This window comes from Heterodontus francisci, chromosome 19, assembly GCF_036365525.1.
Source record: "Heterodontus francisci isolate sHetFra1 chromosome 19, sHetFra1.hap1, whole genome shotgun sequence".
NCBI classification, from domain to species: Eukaryota; Metazoa; Chordata; class Chondrichthyes; order Heterodontiformes; family Heterodontidae; genus Heterodontus; species Heterodontus francisci.
Genome location: NC_090389.1, coordinates 24,099,058 through 24,115,824, shown reverse-complemented (window position 1 = coordinate 24,115,824; position 16,767 = coordinate 24,099,058). Strand labels below are relative to the sequence as shown.

Genomic DNA, 16,767 nt, shown 5'->3' with positions numbered 1-16,767 from the left:
TTGGGGTACACAAAGCTAATGCAGAGAAAGTAGCTCTGACTGAGAGTACAGCAGACCAGGTTGAAGCTTTAACGGCAGCTGTAAAACCAAATACAAAAACTAAAGTGAATGTAGAGGTTAGGAATAAGATACCCAAAAGTTATAATTAATATTTGTCAAAGGGGAAAGTAACTCTATATCCTGTAAGTGAGGCAGGAAAATCTATCATTATACTCAGGGATACAGGAGCAACCCAAACACTCTTGCTGGGGAAAGATATAACGTTTCTACCAGAGAGCGCCTTGAACTCTAAAGTTTTAGTTAATGGAATTGGTGGGGAGTATATACCCGTACCTTTATATAAAGTACGCCGAGCAAGTGACTTAATAGCTGGGATGGTAACTGTAGGAGTTGTCCACAGTTTGCCAGCAGAGGGAATTGCTCTACTCCTAGGAAATGATTTGGCCAGATCAAAAGCATCAATTTCTTCTCTAATTACAGAGGAACCAAGTGAAGTTAAAGAAATGGAACAATTACAGGAACAAGTTGCAGGAATATTTCCTGTGCATAGTCACCCGAGCAATGGCTAAACAGATTCCATTGTCATAGGTAAAAGTGGCACCACAAACAGATAGCCAAGTATATGAATTTTATTTGAGGATTTAGATAATCCAAATGAGATGTTTAACAGATCTTCTATAATTTCAGCACAGTAAGCTGATCCAGAGTTATACAAAATGGCACAGATGGCTCTGACAGAAGCTGAGACGGAAGGAGTTCCAGAAGGCTATTATATGGAAAATGGGGTTTTGAGGAGGAAATGGAGACCACCTCATAGACCTGCGGACAAAGACTGGACAGTTGTTGAACAGATAGTGGTACCACCTAAATATTGCCAGGGATTATGAAGGTCAGCACATGACATTCCTTTTGTAGGACATAGGGGAATTCAGAAGACTAAATCACATATAAGCCGACATTATTACTGGCCAGGTCTTACAAAGGATGTGAGACAATTTTGAAGGACATGCCATACCTGTCAAATGGTGGGAAAACTGCAACCTATCATAAAACCACTAGTTCCCATACCAGTGATTGAGGAACCATTTAGCAGGGTATTGGTGGACTGGGTAGGACCCTTGCCAAAAACAAAAGCAGGACATCAATACATACTTACTATCATGGATATGGCTACTCGATTTCCAGAGGCCATTCCGTTGAGGACAACTACTCCTAAAATAGTAGTAGAAAAGTTAACCCAACCCTTTATGAGACATGGATTACCACTTGAAGTTCAATCGGATCAAGTTTCTAATTTCAAATCTAAGCTATTTCAAGAAGTCATGGGAAATTTGGGTATCAGACAGTTGAAATCTTCAGCATATCATCCACAGTCACAGGGTGCTTTAGAGTGGTACCATCAAACTCTCAAAACAATGATTAGAACATACTGTCACGAATATCCGCATTGACTGGGATAAAGGGCTAGACTTTTTTATTTGCCTCTAGAGACTCACCGAAAGAGTCTACAGGCTTCAGTCCTTTCGAACTGGTTTACGGACATGAAGTAAGAGGTCCTCTAAAACTCGTCAAAGACAGATTCTTAGAACAAATGAATGAATCTTCGATACTAGACATGTATCTGTGTTCTGAGAAAGGCTCACGAAAGTTTGCAGTGTGGCTCAGGAACACCTTAAAGCATCCCAAGCCAATTTGGAAAAAATGAGCAGACAAGAATGCAAAGACCCATAATTTTCAACCAGGGGAAGAAGTATTGGTGCTGTTACTGTTACAGGAAGAACCATTAAAAGCACGGTTCAGTGGCCAATATAAAGTGATTAAAAGAGTGGGTAAGGTAGATTACTTGATTGACACCCCTTATCACCGGAAAAAGAACAGGTTGTGTCACATCACTATGTTAAAGCAATATTATTACAGGGAGCAGGATAAGCCAGTACAGGTATGTCAGGTAATGGAGACTGTTGAAAAGGAGAAGGATAGTGAGGATGTGGCGGAAGGAGGCCTAGACAATTCTCAGATTGAACCTCCTACTATCAGGTTAGCGAACACAGAATGTCTGGGAAAATTGGACAACATGCTTTTGCACTCAGAGGCAAAACAACGTGAAGACCTAACCAGGCTACTCACAGTATTTAAGAGACTCTGTAGGGATAAGCCAGGATATACAACCTTAGCCACACATGATGTGGATATAGGGGAATCTTTCCTTTAAAGCAACATCCTTACCACTTAAGTCTGGACAAACAGGCTCAAGTAAAAGTAGAAATTCAATACATGCTGGAAAACAACTTGATCGAACCTAGTCAAAGCAGCTGGAGTTCACCAATAGTTCTAGTACCTAAACCTGACAGGTCAACCCGGTTTTGTATAGACTACAGAAAAGTCAATGCGGTAATGAGGGCAAACTCCTACCCAATTTCTCGTTTAGAAGACTGAATGTGCAGAGTGGGCAACACCATGTGTCTTACAGAGATAAATGTGTTGAAGGGATACTGTCAAATTCCTTTAACACCCCAAGATAAGGAAAAATGAGTTTTTGTTACACTGGACAGTGATTTTCAGTACCAAGTATCAATAACACAGATTAATGGGTACTCGAGAAATGTCTCAGAGAGTAGTGAACCCAATAGTGGCCAGTGTTCCTAACTGCGCAGTTCACCATGGTTGAGGTGATGGACTGTAGGGACACTTGGAAGGAAAACATGAAACAACTGGAAGACTATGTTTGGAAGGTTGCAATGGGCTGAATGGGACAACCTTCTGGAAAAAAAAATAAAGTCAAAATGTTTTGATGGGTTTTGTTGTTACAGCCTTATCATTTGAAAATTGTACATATTTCGGAATGTTATCACCGACACTTTGTCACAAATTTAATCATGTTAAGTTATATGGATGGCAACAGTACAAAGAAAAGTTCTGTAAATTATCAGTAAAGTGAATGAGGTCATGAATGTGAAAAAACTGTTTAGAATGTTTTTCTACAGTTTCTATTTTTTGCATTGTAATAAAACGCAAGAATTTAAGAATGGCCAAGGGCCGAGGTGCCATGGAAGTGTACTTTTTTCTGTTTAAAACAGTGTGTCTTTAAGATTCTGTTTAACACAGTGTGCCTTTAAAAACTAAGGTACACAGTGAGTCTATTTCCTCGGCCACAGTAGGAGAGGTCACATGATGTACTGTAACTTTTAACTGTGTAAAAATCAGCTATAACCAGTTTAAACTGGAGAAAAAAGTGTGCTGTACACTGAAAAGAAGCTGTCTATTTCTCAGCAGAAAAATCTACATTGAGCTCAGACTGTGTTTGCCTAAGGAGGAATAAACCCCTGAAAGAGAGCAATTTGCATTGTTCTAGGTAGTAAGTTCCATTTTCCTTTGATACTCAAGGTTTGTTACAGAAGTCATTCTCTCTATTGCCTATTTGTGTTTGCTGGAATTCTCAGTAATATTACAGCCGCTGGCTGCAACTCCAGTGCCTTTGGAACTCGTTCGGAGTTCTGAGGCATGAAACTGGTGGGGGGAGTGAAATTGTCAAGGCAGGTGGGGCGGGGGACTGGGGAAAAGTTTTTTATTGGCTGTGGGGAAGGGGTTGGATGGCAAATGTTATACGGTTGTGGTGGTGGAAGTTCAGGTTGGGAATAAAGTTACTTTTGGTGATGTAGGCCCAAAAGTAATCATTGCGGGGTGGGGGGGGGGGCGCAGGTGTGAAAGGGCCTCCAGCTTTTATTTAATGTTTTCAACACAATTAACCATCATAGTACTTTAAAATTTATAATTTCTTGTGAGGGCTTGAAGCCCTTTAAAAATGGTGCCAGTGCCTGTGTGGTCGCGTTGGATGCCGTCGCTGGTGATGGAGTGGCCGCCCCCTCTACGTCATTGTGGTTGCCGCTCTGCCCCCTCCATTTAAATGAGCGCCCATGCAAAATATCGCAGGGGCTCAGCAACGGCACATCTGCTCCTGAAGACCGCTGACAGCAGAGCGCGCCGCCGCGATTTGCAGCGTGCTCATAAATTTCAGCCCCCTAATTCTGACCATAGCAAAACCACCCAGGCCTTCCTTTGTTTCCAGGTGTTAAAAATTGCAACACAAATCTGCATTTGAGTGTCTCTGGCTTCCTGTTTAGAATCAGAGTCTGGAATACTGAGAAACTGTCCTTTAGATGTTACAACCTTGCACCCTGCTTTCAAAAGGATCTTTGATCTGGGTTCCTTTTTCTCAAGGTAACTAAGACCTCTGGTTTGTCTCTGGGCCGAATCTGTGTGAGATCACGTGTTTCCTGTGAATGTCCATTTTTTACTACATTAAAGATCAGTTTTTAAAAATAACCATACTACAAAGCCCAGCATTTAAAGAGGGATGCAACACATTCCTGGTGGCAAAATGTGAGGTTGTCTCATGTCCTGATGGTAGCAATTGTTCAGTGATTGGTGGGTTTTAAGGCTAGTATGATGCTTAAAACAATAGTATGAACAATTAAAAATGGTGGGTTGTTGAATGGTAAGTTAGAGTTCAGACTGTGACTGTAAGATAGCCTAGCTATGCATACTGTTGTGATTTGCTTTATTCTCATATGCTTAAGGGTTTTTGTTTTCCTTTTACTTATAAATGGCTTGTGGATTTATACTATATCTAGATATAATGAAATAGTTAAAGTTGTTCATTCCCAGGATGCCTTTGGGCTTAGTGCATCATCTTAGCTGACAGTACTCTTTTGCTTCTGCTGAAAGTACAGGATGTGTAATTCATGCCTGTTGAATGCTTTTTGTCATTGCATTGTGAAATGAGATAGTCAACATAATCTTGAAATAGGTAGCAAGACAATAGGGCAAAACAATTAGATACACGTCTAAATGACAAACAGGTTGGCATTTGATGTTTTGTAAGAACTACATAATTTTGGTGGTCTTGTTCACAGTAACTTATCAAGTTATAATGAATTATCAAGGTCAACATGCATGGCTAGAGACCTATAAAAAATTTTGCACTTTCCTTGACAATTTGTAGTCAGGATTGAAAGGATCAATGCAATTTACATCTCTACTCTGGAAAAACTGTGCAATTAAGTTTATTTTCTCTATGTCTGTTGCTTAGAGACATTGATTGCATCAAAGACTTGGTCAAACAGAATAAAAGGATTGAGTCCTCCCAAAATCACCTCACATTTCTCAGGATTAAATTCCATTTGCCACTGCTCTGCCCACCTTACTAGTCCATCTATATTGTCCTGAAATCCAAGGCTTTCCTCCTCACTATTTACGACACCACCAATTTCCATGTCATCTGAGAACTTACTGATCACATTGCCGATATTCACATCGAAATCATTAATGTACACTACAAACAGCAAGGGTCCCAGCACCGATCCATGCGGTACACCACTGGTCACAGACTTCCACGCGTAAAAACCCTCGAACATCACGCTTTGCCTCCTGCCACCACGCCAATTTTGGATCCAATTTGCCAAATTGCCCCGGATCCCATCAGCTCTTACCTTCTTAACCAATCTCCCATTTGGGACCTTATCAAACACCTTACTGAAGTCAATGTAGACTACATCAACTGCTTTACTCTCATCTACACATCTAGTCACCTCCTTGAAAAATTCAATCAAGTTTGTTAGACACAATCTCCCCCTCGACAAGGCTATGCTGACTATCCCTGCCTCTCCAAGTGGAGATTAATCCTGTCCCTCAATTGTTTCCAATAGCTTCCCTACCACTGACGTTGGACTCACTGGCCTATAATTACCTGGTTTATCCCTACTACCTTTATTGAATAATGGTACCACATTCGCTGTCCTCCAGTCCTCTGGTACCTCTCCTGCAGCCAGAGAGGATTTGAAAATTTGTGTCAGAGCCCCTATCTCCTCCCTTGCCTCACATGATAACAATATGCTTTATTAATCGCTCTCTCAACCTGTTCTGCCACCTTCAATGACTTATGCACATTTAAACCCAGGTCCCTCTGCTCTTGCACCCCCTTTAGAGTTGTACCCTTTGTTATATTGTCTCTCCTTGCTCTTCGTACCAAAATGAATTGCTTCACATTTCTCTGCATTGAACTTGATCTGCCACTTGTCCGCCCATTCCACCAACTTGTCTACATTCTTTTGAAGTTCTACACTATCCTCTTCACAGTTCAATGCTTCCAAGTTTCGTATCTTTCACAAATTTTGTAATTGTGCCCTGTACAAGGTCTAGATCATTTATAACAGGAAGAGCAAGGGTCCCAAACACTGACTCATGGGGAACTCCACTACAAACCTTCCTCCAGCTCAAAAACATCCAGTAACCACTGCCAGACCTGCTGAGTATTTCCAGCATTTGTTTTTATTTCAGATTTCCAGCATCTGCAGTATTTTGCTTTTATCCAGTAATCACTACTGTTTACTGTCACAAAGCCAATTTTATATCCATTTTTGGATATTTATATATTTGATTCACCCTTCTATAAGATGCCGATTTGACACTTCTAAATGAGGAGTTTTGACTGTACCCACAGCCACCACTATCAGAGTCATCAGGAAATTCCACTGTAAAGGGAGAATGAAATCACGAAGGGTGATCCTTGTACGTTGTGACAAAGGATACTTCAATCCTTTGCTTTAGTGTTCAGGCAGGCTCAACTTTCCAGCTATAGAGAAACCTGAACTTTACACGAAGCTTAGAAGATCCTAAGTTTTGTTTTTAGTTCAGACACTTGCAAAATAATGATCAGAAAAAACAATGGCATTGCATTTTTATTGACATTTGTTTGGTCCTTTGACAATTCAATACCATCGCTCATTTCTGGGAAAATAAAATTTATACAATTTTTCTTTTATACAAGCATATTGCACATTGATTTTGGTAAACTTCAATAGTTCAGCATAGTTCCTGTATATTAAACATCCAGCTTTTAGTAAATACTTTTATTTGCAAGAAAACAATGTTTGACAACCTTACCAACATGTTAAAAATGCAGCAGATCCAATGTGCTTTGTTATCCTCTACCGCTGCACCCAGATTGGTCAATTATATAAAAAGGTGTGATACAAATAGAAATCATCTAAAATGTCAAAATTTTTGCCATCAAACTTCAACATTTGGCACCTTCATTGCACATATAACTGAAGAAAGATTCTTAGCTAATTGGGCCCTGTTCCCCAATCAGGTTACTTCTTCCCTCACCCACACACAAAAGGCCACTGAAAGTCTGTAGGGAATGGGAGATGAACTGATGATTGTGCAGGGTTAACCACTTGATTGGAAAAAAAAAAATCAGAGGACAAACAAGAAAATCGCTGGACAAAAAGTTCAAATATGTAGTTTGGAAAGGAAACAGGCAAACTTGCTCCAGTAATAATTAGAATGCACAGATCTGTCCAAGTTATTTTTGGTCCAGTTTCTCAGTTCAAAATTTCAGTCAATGGGAAAACCAGTGCCAACTAGGATTTTGATCCAGCTAGGAGTAGATATATTTCACATGTACAGTAGAAAAGTATTTAAATGAAGTCCTTAAGTGAAGACAGTCTCATTGTGCAATACTACTGGGGGAGAATGCAAGTCTAAGCCATGATTTCACAACCTTTGGTTCCCAGTCTCATTATAACAAAAGACACTGGAGAGAAATAAGGTGCTTCCCTTATTTGGGGGATAGAGTTAGAGAGTTACTGAAATGTGAGCCACTCTTGCACATCTGGCAACACAGTGGATTAAGCATAGCATAGACAACAGGGCAGCTCCTTAAGTTCTTGGTTATAAAATGCAGTCAGTTACAAAATGTTGACTCGTGGTATCACCAAAATTCAGCCCATTGGCTGTAAAGCACTTTGAAACATCCAGTGGTCGTGAAAAGTGCTAGCTAAATAAAAGTCTTTTTCTTCTTATTGGTTTCTTTCACATTCCCTTCTGCACCCCGTCTCAACCTCCCTGTTAACGCACACCACCAGCTTGAACTACGCAATTTTTGTTCTTCACTCAAAATCTCGATTACCAGCTTGTCAAAGGTAGGCCGATGCTTCCTTCCTCCATTCTCCTCCCTTCTGCTTGGATAGCCTGACTCCAGTCAGTAACAGTGTAACTGAACACGTGCAATAGGTCAATTCTGAAATTTCCACTGTTTCATACACATGCTGCATTTTCACAGTTCTGAGACAGAAAATGCATGCACACAAAAGAAAGTGTCCCAATTTAACAAGAGCTGCACATGCAAAATTTAGACCAGGAAATAAGTAACCAAGTGGGAATGGGGGAAGTAGTATTAAAAAAACTGTAATCCTCTAAATTTTGCTGAAAAGGTTCATAAATATTCCCTCATCATAGCCCATCTTGCTTTATTTGAACCACCCCCAGTCTCAATTCACCATATACAAAAACATGGAATGTATTTCAGTAATTTCCCATAACCTGCAGAAGATTCATTTGCATCACAGGTAGTTCAGAAACAGAAGTTTTAACAAAGAATTCACCGGTGATGCACAAGACCATAGACAAGGCAGTGCTAAAGTATAAACTGAGCATTTATAAACCACCAGAAGTGCTAGAAAGATCCTGATAGCAAATGCCATCAAAACTAAATGGCAACCATTTTTACATGGCAAACTGGAACAACTGCGCAACAACAGGAAATGTTAGAATGCTGATTCAAGCCCAGCTGCAAAGTTCCCTAAATGAGGTGTGTGGTTATGGGGAGGTGCCGAGCAGAGTTCAACACACCTCTCTCCCTTCACTGGTTTGTGTGGTGTTGGGACTGCAGCTGTGATGATATTTGAGGTGCTTTTATGTTTAAAAAAAGGAGGCAAAGAGGTTTTACTTTCTGAAGACAGATCACAAGGAATCATCCACAAAAATAAATCAAATTGTAGTTGGCAAATATACTTCATAATCATGGCACACTTTGACGTAACAGTGTTGCAGTCTTCACACACACAGGCATAAGCCCAACCATCTAATGGGCAATGCATGCACATTAGACAGCTAGCAAAAGTCAATGCAGGTTTGATGCTCAGTCAAGAGATGCCACGAGCTACTTCTGGTGAAATCACTGATAGCTACAAGGCACATGAGGCAAATCTAGAGATCACACATCATTTTTTCCATATTTGGACACCTTGCACCCAATACTAAACTCCTGGAAAAACTGATCCAAGAGTGTGTGAATGGTCTTTCAGTCCAGATCATCATTCCATTTCTTGGTTCTCACATGCATGTGCAGCACATACATTAGTATAAATGTGCAATCTGTGATGTGCACTGAAATTCTTATTTCAAAAAATTGTACATTTAAAGGTAAAATTACACAAATATTCTATTCCAATTAAACAAATACCTAGCTTAAGTCTTCTTGCATTTAATTTTTTCTGGAAGAGCCCTGTAGTCAAGCAATTAATCCTACGCCTTCACAGAAGACACTATGCACCAAAAACCCACCCATTTTAACAAAAAACACTCGTTTTCCCCCCTGCATAAAAGCAAAGGTTTAGAAGTAATATCGCTATTACAGAGATGAAATTACATGTCCTAGTGATGTTTTCAGAGAAGTTGTAAAAAATCTTAATAAATAAATGTCAATACATTTATACACAAAATAAAAAGTTGCATAGTTGAAGTTTAAGTCCCTGCATATTCATGTACGAGCCCTTTTTATGAGGTTAGTTTAAAGAAGTCCCACCATCTGGTCAATTTGCTGCATGTAAACTCCTTTCAAGGGCAGCGCATATCTCCGCTCACTGGGGACTCTGCTGCACTGTGGAAACATTTTTTTAAAAAGCAATTAGTTTTATTACAGCAACAGCCAAAAACATATCCTCATGTGATGCCAAGTTAGAATAGGGGGGTGATTAACTTTATGCTAAATAGTTGATTTACAAACATGTGCAAATGGCTGCAGTTTTTTCAAAAATCGTATCAAGATTTTTAACCTACATGCTTGCCAAATTGGATAGGTGCAGTAGTACATTATACTTGATACTACCAGCAGCTTCAGAACTGGGAAGGGAGGAATGTGCAAATGCTAGCACTTCCTGAACCAAATACACTACTAGAACCCCTAACCCCCAGCCCTGACCTTGAAGATGAGTAAGAGAACTTAGAACACAGAAGTACCCTATAAATAATTCACTGCTACTTGTTTAATCAATTGTGCAGTTTTGCTGAAAGCTCAGGTAAAATATCCTTTCCGATTAACTCTCAGAATTCAGATCCATATTTTTTTCTTTCACTGGATGTGAGCTTCACTGACAAGGCCAACATTTAGTACCCAATACTAATCGCCCTTGAGAAGGTGGTGGTGAGCCACTTTCTTGAACGCTGCAGTCCATCTGGTGTAGGTACATCCAGAATGTTATTAGGGAGGGATTCCCAGATTTTGACCCAGTGACAGTGAAGAAACGGCAATATAGTTCCAAGTCAGGATGGTGTGTGGCTTGGAGGGGAACTTGCAGGGAATGGAGTTCCCAAGCATCTGCTGCCCTTATCCTTCTAGGTGGTCGAGGGCATGCGTTTAGAAGCTGCTGCCAAAGGAGGCTTGGAGAGTTGCTGCAGTGCATCTTGCAGAAGGTGCACACTGCTGCTACTGTGCACCGGTTATGGAGACAGTGAATGTTTAAGGTGATAGATGGGGTGCTGATTAAGCGGGCTACATTCTCCTGGATGGTGTCGAGCTTCTTGAATGTTGTTGGGACTACACTCATCCAACAAGTGGAGAGTATTCCATCATACTCCTACAAGGCACAAGTCATGATGGGATACTCTCCACTTGCCTGGATGCGTGTAGTCCAACAATACTCAAGAAACTCGACACAATCTAGGACAATAGGAAAGATTTTGCAAAAAAGACAGCTGTTACGATCAGATGATGAGTTGAAGGGCTCCCTCTTTTCGACAACAGATTTATTTCTTTTTGAAATGGATGTACTTGCCAAATTCAGAGAGTGTTTAATTGTTTATGCGCATGATCATATAAAGAACCAATCGGACAGGTCTTTTTGAGTTGACTAAAGAGCTAAGCTTTTTTGTACTTAAACCGATGTAAGTAACATAATAAAATGTGCTCCAACTTCCACACACGCAAATAGGTTACAGAGTTGGGAAGGATAGAGTCGAATTAGAGTCCAGAGAAATAAAGGGTATACAGTCTGTGAGGTTGGTGACTGGGCTGGCTTCAGGCTGAATTCGGTGGCTGCGTGAATTTTCTTTACTGGACCTGGGGCTTCTGGTTTGAAGATATGGACGGCTGATTCAGTCGTTCTCCTGGAGACAGCAATACAGCTGATTTCCTTCAAGGAGCCTGTCTGCAGCAGGGATATGTCTAGGTGGTCACGGTCAGCAGGCAGGGTTCAAAGCTTGCAAAGTGGACTTGAGAGAGAGGGGAAGGAGGGACCCTACTCATGTCTTTATCAATGTCTAGGAGCTTGTCTGGTTGCTGCAGAGAAAATACCAGCTTAAGCACACAAATGGTAGGTCTGCCACACAAGCGTCACCCAGTGATTCTAGCATGCTGGTTACCAGTGTGTATTCCCTCTTGCAACCTAATTAGTTTATGTCTAGGAATCCCCTTCTCACAACCAGGGTCCCATTGTTCAAGAGATTAGGTTTGAGTGGTTTGATATTCAGGTGATCGCCTTAATGCCTTGCTAATGGGAACAGGATAGGTAGATTCCCAGGTCATTGTTCTTGATGGGTCTGTGTAGACAATCCGGCTTCACCTCAATATATTGGAATGTGGAGTATAGTGATGCAAATTGGGGTGGCGACAGGAGCATTTCATTCTAAGGTTATAGATTTAAAAAGAAACTGTACATACATAATCATCTTCAAACATTCACTTATCAATCTTACACTACCTTAGCTATGTTCTGGTTTACCTTTCATCTGGGATGATTCTGCACTGAATTAGACTCTGGGTAAAGCTTCAGCTATCTTCTTCTTCTTTGGCCTCCTTGTCTCGAGAGACAATGGGTAAGTGTCTGGAGGTGGTCAGTGGTTTGTGAAGCAGCACCTGGAGTGGCTATAAAAGGTCAATTCCAGAGTGACAGAGTCTTCCACAGGCGCTGCAGATAAAACTGGTTGTCGGGGCTGTTACACAGTTGGCTCTCTCCTTGCGCTTCTGTATTTTTTCCTGCCAATTGCTAAATCTCTTCAGCCCTGTCTTTATGGCTGTCCGCCAGCTCTGGCGATCACTGGCAACTGACTCCCACGACTTGTGGTCAATGTCACAAGACTTCATGTCGCGTTTGCAGACGTCTTTAAAGTGGAGACATGGACGGCCGGTGGGTCTGATAGTGACAAGCTCGCTGTACAACGTGTCCTTGGGGATCCTGCCATCTTCCATGCGGCTCACATGGCCAAGCCATCTCAAGCGCCGCTGGCTCATTACGGTGTATATGCTGGGGATGTTGGCCACCTCGAGGACTTCTGTGTTGGAGATACAGTCTTGCCACCTGATGCCAAGGATTCTCCGGAGGCAGCGAAGATGGAATGAATTGAAACATCGCACTTGGCTGACATACGTTGCCCAGGCCTCGCTGGCTCAGAACAAGGTACTGAACACAGGCTTGATACACTCGGACTTTTGTGTTCCGCATCAGTGCGCCATTTTCCCACACTCTCTTGGCCAGTCTGGACATAGCAGTGGACACCTCTCCCATGTGCTTGTTGATTTCTGCATCGAGAGCTAGGTTACTGGTGATAGCTGAGCCTAGGTAGGTGAACTCTTGAACTCCAGAGCGTGGTCGCCGATATTGATGGAAGGAGCATTTCTGACGTCCTGTCCCATGATGTTTGTTTTCTTGAGGCTGATGGTTAGGCCAAATTCGTTGCAGGCAGCTGCAATCTTGTCGATGAGTCTCTGCAGACACTCTTCAGTGTGGGATGTTAATGCAGCATCGTCAGCAAAGAGGAGTTCCCCGATGAAGACTTTCCGTACTTTGGTCTTCGCTCTAAGACGGGCAAGGTTGAACTACCTGCCATCTGATCTTGAGTGGAGGAAAATTCCTTCTTCTGAAGACTTGAACGCATGTGAGAGCAGCAGGGAGAAGATCCCAAAAGGTGTAGGTGCGAGAACACAACCCTGTTTCACGCCACTTAGGACAGGAAAGGGGTCTGATGAGGCACTTAGTAGCTTTGGTGGACATCCGATCTTTGCTGGTAGTCTGAAGAGACCACGTCGGCTGACGAGGTCAAAGGCTTTGGTGAGATCAATGAAAGCAACGAAGAGGGGCAACTGTTGTTCGCGGCATTTCTCCTGCAGCTGGCGAAGGGAGAACAGCATGTCAATGGTGGATATCTCTGCTCGAAAGCCACACTGTTTTTTTTCCTGCAATATGGATAATCTTTAGGTGGTAAGGGTGCAAAAGCAGGCTCCATCAAAATAGCCTTGCATTCTGGGTTTTGAATTTCTCCACAAATATCAAAGGATTGTGGCCAGTATAAAGTTACGGTCTCTCTATATCCACTTTGGACATATCCCTCAAAGTGCTCAAGAGCCAGTGACAGTCCCAGAATTTCCTTCTCCACAGTAGAGTACCTCTTTTGATGAGTATTTAATTTTTTGGAGAAATACCCAACTGGTCCCTCAATGCCCGACTCATCATCATGGAGCAGGACAGCACCTACAATCTAGGTCACTAGCGTTGACTACCACATTAAATGGTTTGTTAAAGTTTGGAACTGCTAGCACCAGTCCATTGGTTAAGATAGCTTTCAGCCTCTTGAAAGCTGTTTGACAGCTCCCTGACTACACTAACTGCACTCTTTTCTGTAACAAATCTGTCAATGAGGCGGCTATAGTGCTAAAGTTTGGGATGAACTTGCGGTAAAACCCACATATCCCCAGAAATTACATTACTTCCCTTTTGGTTGTGGGGACAGGAAAATCCATAAACTAATTCAAAGCAATTAAAGCCAATGGACTCATTGGGTGAGTCCCCGGTAGCAAAAAGAAGAAATCCAAGACCTTTGTCCCAGGCATGGGGGTACATATAGCAGTATGCCCTGAACATTGTCTTTAGGGTCAGGTGGTACTGTTCCAAAGCCCCTTGTGACTGTGGGTGGTAGGCTGAGGACTTTAGCTGGTGTATACTCAGATTATCCATGCCCTTTTGAAAAATACTGGATATAAAATTTGTGCCTTGATCCAACTGGATCTCAGCAGGCAGCCCGTATCAGGTGAAGAATTGGATTGGCCCTTCCACCACTACCTTGGGTAGTACTTAGGGGAATGGCCTCTGGGAATTGGGTAGCCACATCCATATTAGTGAGGAGATACTGGTAGCCCCCTTTTGTTTTCGGCAGGGGCCCCACATAATCCACCAGCACTCTGCTGAAGGTTTCCCCAAAAGTTGGTATGGGAATTAGAGGCACAGGTTTTGTTGTAGGTTGGGGTTTCCCCACAACCTGGCACAGAACTCCACCACATCCTCATGGAGTTGTGGCCAGTCAAAATGCTGTCTGATGTGGGCTTGGGTTTTTCAGATACCAACATGTCTAGCCATTAGAATTTTGTATGCCATTCCCAATATTTCCCTACGGTACCTTGACGGCACCACTACATAGTGGAATACTATCTACTCTTCATCTGCAGGACTGTGAGGAGGTCTGCACTTCGTAAGCACCTCATTCTTCAAATAGAAGAACTTTGCTTCAGCTTCAGTTTGGGCAGTCTGTGCTAACTTTGGGTCAGCTGGCTGAGCCTCTACCAAGGAAGACCTGTTTAACACTTTGTTTCCTCTAAATTCCTGAAGGAGGTTTTGGATAACCAGACAGCATGGTCATCCATCTGCAGTGCCAGTTCAGCCTCCTCTGTCGAAGCTCCCGCGCTCACAACAGTAGTTACAGGGACTTACTGCCGCAGTTAGAGCCACTGCCTGGTCTGCTGTTCTTTCCATCAGGGCCCCTCTCTCTGCACCAGTCTGGTAAATCCCAAGTACTCCTATGGGGTTTCCCTGTAACTTCCAGCAGTCAGCTCAAAGGCGACCTGCCTTATTCCAATGGAAACACAGACGTTTGGGCATCACTCCTGTTTTCAGCACTGTCATTAGGAGGGCCCCATGTTTCCAGCTGTCCCTTCTCAACCTCCCACCTTCTATCCTTTTCAGATTTTTGAAGGTGACTGCGGAAGGGTTTCCCTTGGGGCAAGGGCATGTAGACGAGCTGATTATCATCGGCCAAGGTTGCTGCTTGCCTGGCTCTTGGAACCCTTTGTTCCTTCACGTGGGTATTTATGGAAAGGGGAAGCAAGTTTTTGAACTCCAAGGAGAATCACTTCTCTGAGGCTTTAATTGGTGGATTCTATCTTAAGCACCCGTAAGCGAGTTGCTGAACACTTTCGAACTCGATGCAAGTTTGCTCTGGCTGCTTTTGGAAAGTTCGGAATTGTTGGTGTTATGCCTCCGGTCCCAGCTCATATGCACTCAGGATAGCATTTATCGTCATCTCTGTTTGATGAACTCTCGTCAGACAACAGGGAATAAATCTCATGGGCTTTTCCTGTTTATTTGCTTTGGAGTAGTAGGGTCTGGGCCACTGCTGGCCATTTTAACTCATTTGCAAGCTTCTCAAATGAGATGAAAAATGCTTCCACATACCCTCATCAAACTTTGGTAACTGGGAGAACACTCAGAGCTCAGCACTCAGTCCTGAGCTGGTGGTAGCTCCCTCATTAGTATACCTTCACTGGGTCTTCCCCTATTCCGTTTGAGCTGCCTCAACTCTTTCCTACCTCTCTTTCTGGAAAGCTCTTTCTTTTTCCCCTTCCTGGAATTTTCTCTGTCTCCCTTCCTTTCCTGAAATTCTCTCTCCCTTTCCTTTTCCTGGAATTCTAGCTCTAGTCTCTGAAGTTCCAGCTGTATCATGGCTGATGCTGGTTTCCAGTTCTTCAGTTCAATTTCAAAATGGTTGTCCACAAGTTTTAGGACTTTGGGTTTCCTAGCTTTTGGTTAGATATTTATCTCTCAATGCCTAGCTATGCTCCTTAACTCAACATATAGGGCTTTTAAACTGTCTCGTTACTTCACTCTGTTCTAGGAAGGTACTGGCCTCAAATGTGGACATTTTAGTACTCCAGCACTGAAAACCTGTATTTTTTTTAGTTTTTTAAAATTATTGCTGGGCATCAATTTGGTTTCCTGCTTCCAAGGTTCTCTTATGTCTGTGAGTTTGATCTCAGACGTAGAGCCCCCAGATTTCTGTTATGATGGGTGGGGAGGTGGGCGGTGAGTTGAAGGGCTCCTCTTTTTTCCCCTTCCCTTGTTTGACCACAACAGGTTTATTTATTTTTGAAGTGGATATACTTGCCAATTCAGTGAGTGTTTAACTGTTTACACGCCATTATAAAAAGAACCAATCAGACAGATTTTCTTGAGCTTAACTTTATTGTACTTAAAATGATCTAAGTAAAATAATAAAACATGTTCCAACTTTCACACACACAGACAGATTACAGACTGGGGAAGGATAGACTGGTCAAATTAGAGTCCAGAGAAATAAAAAGGGTATACAGTCCATGGATGCTCATGACATGGCTGGCGTCAAACTGAATTCGGTGGTTGCGTGAATTTCCTTTGGTGGTTCCGGGCTTCCGGTTTAAAGATGTGAATGACTGATTCAGTGGTTCTCCTGGAGAAAGCAATGTGGTTGATTTCCTTCAAGGAGTCTTTGTCTGCAGCAGGGTAATGCCCAGGTGGTCACAGTCAGGGTTCGAATCTTGCAAGGTGGATTGGAGAGAGAGCGAGGAGGGACCCCACTTGGGTCTTCTCTTGTCAGTCTCTAGCTGCTTTTCTGGTTGCTGCA

General features: G+C 42.4%; 1 protein-coding gene across 3 annotated transcripts in view; it reads right to left on the bottom strand.

The window, feature by feature from the left end:
- Positions 1-6,719: 6,719 nt before the first annotated feature.
- edem1 (ER degradation enhancer, mannosidase alpha-like 1) overlaps positions 6,720-16,767 on the bottom strand; it is a 75,971-nt gene continuing 65,923 nt past the window's right edge. Inside the window, exons 12-13 of one of the 3 annotated variants that reach the window (XM_068051466.1) lie at positions 11,844-13,228; positions 9,637-9,724 (exon numbers count right to left, since the gene is read on the bottom strand). In XM_068051466.1, coding sequence (XP_067907567.1) covers positions 12,938-13,228 — 291 coding nt within the window. In that variant the 3' untranslated portion in view covers positions 9,637-9,724; positions 11,844-12,937. Of the gene's footprint in view, positions 9,725-11,843; positions 13,229-13,258; positions 16,763-16,767 lie in introns of those variants that run through there. The other 2 variants (XM_068051469.1, XM_068051467.1) reach the window with 2 other exon arrangements.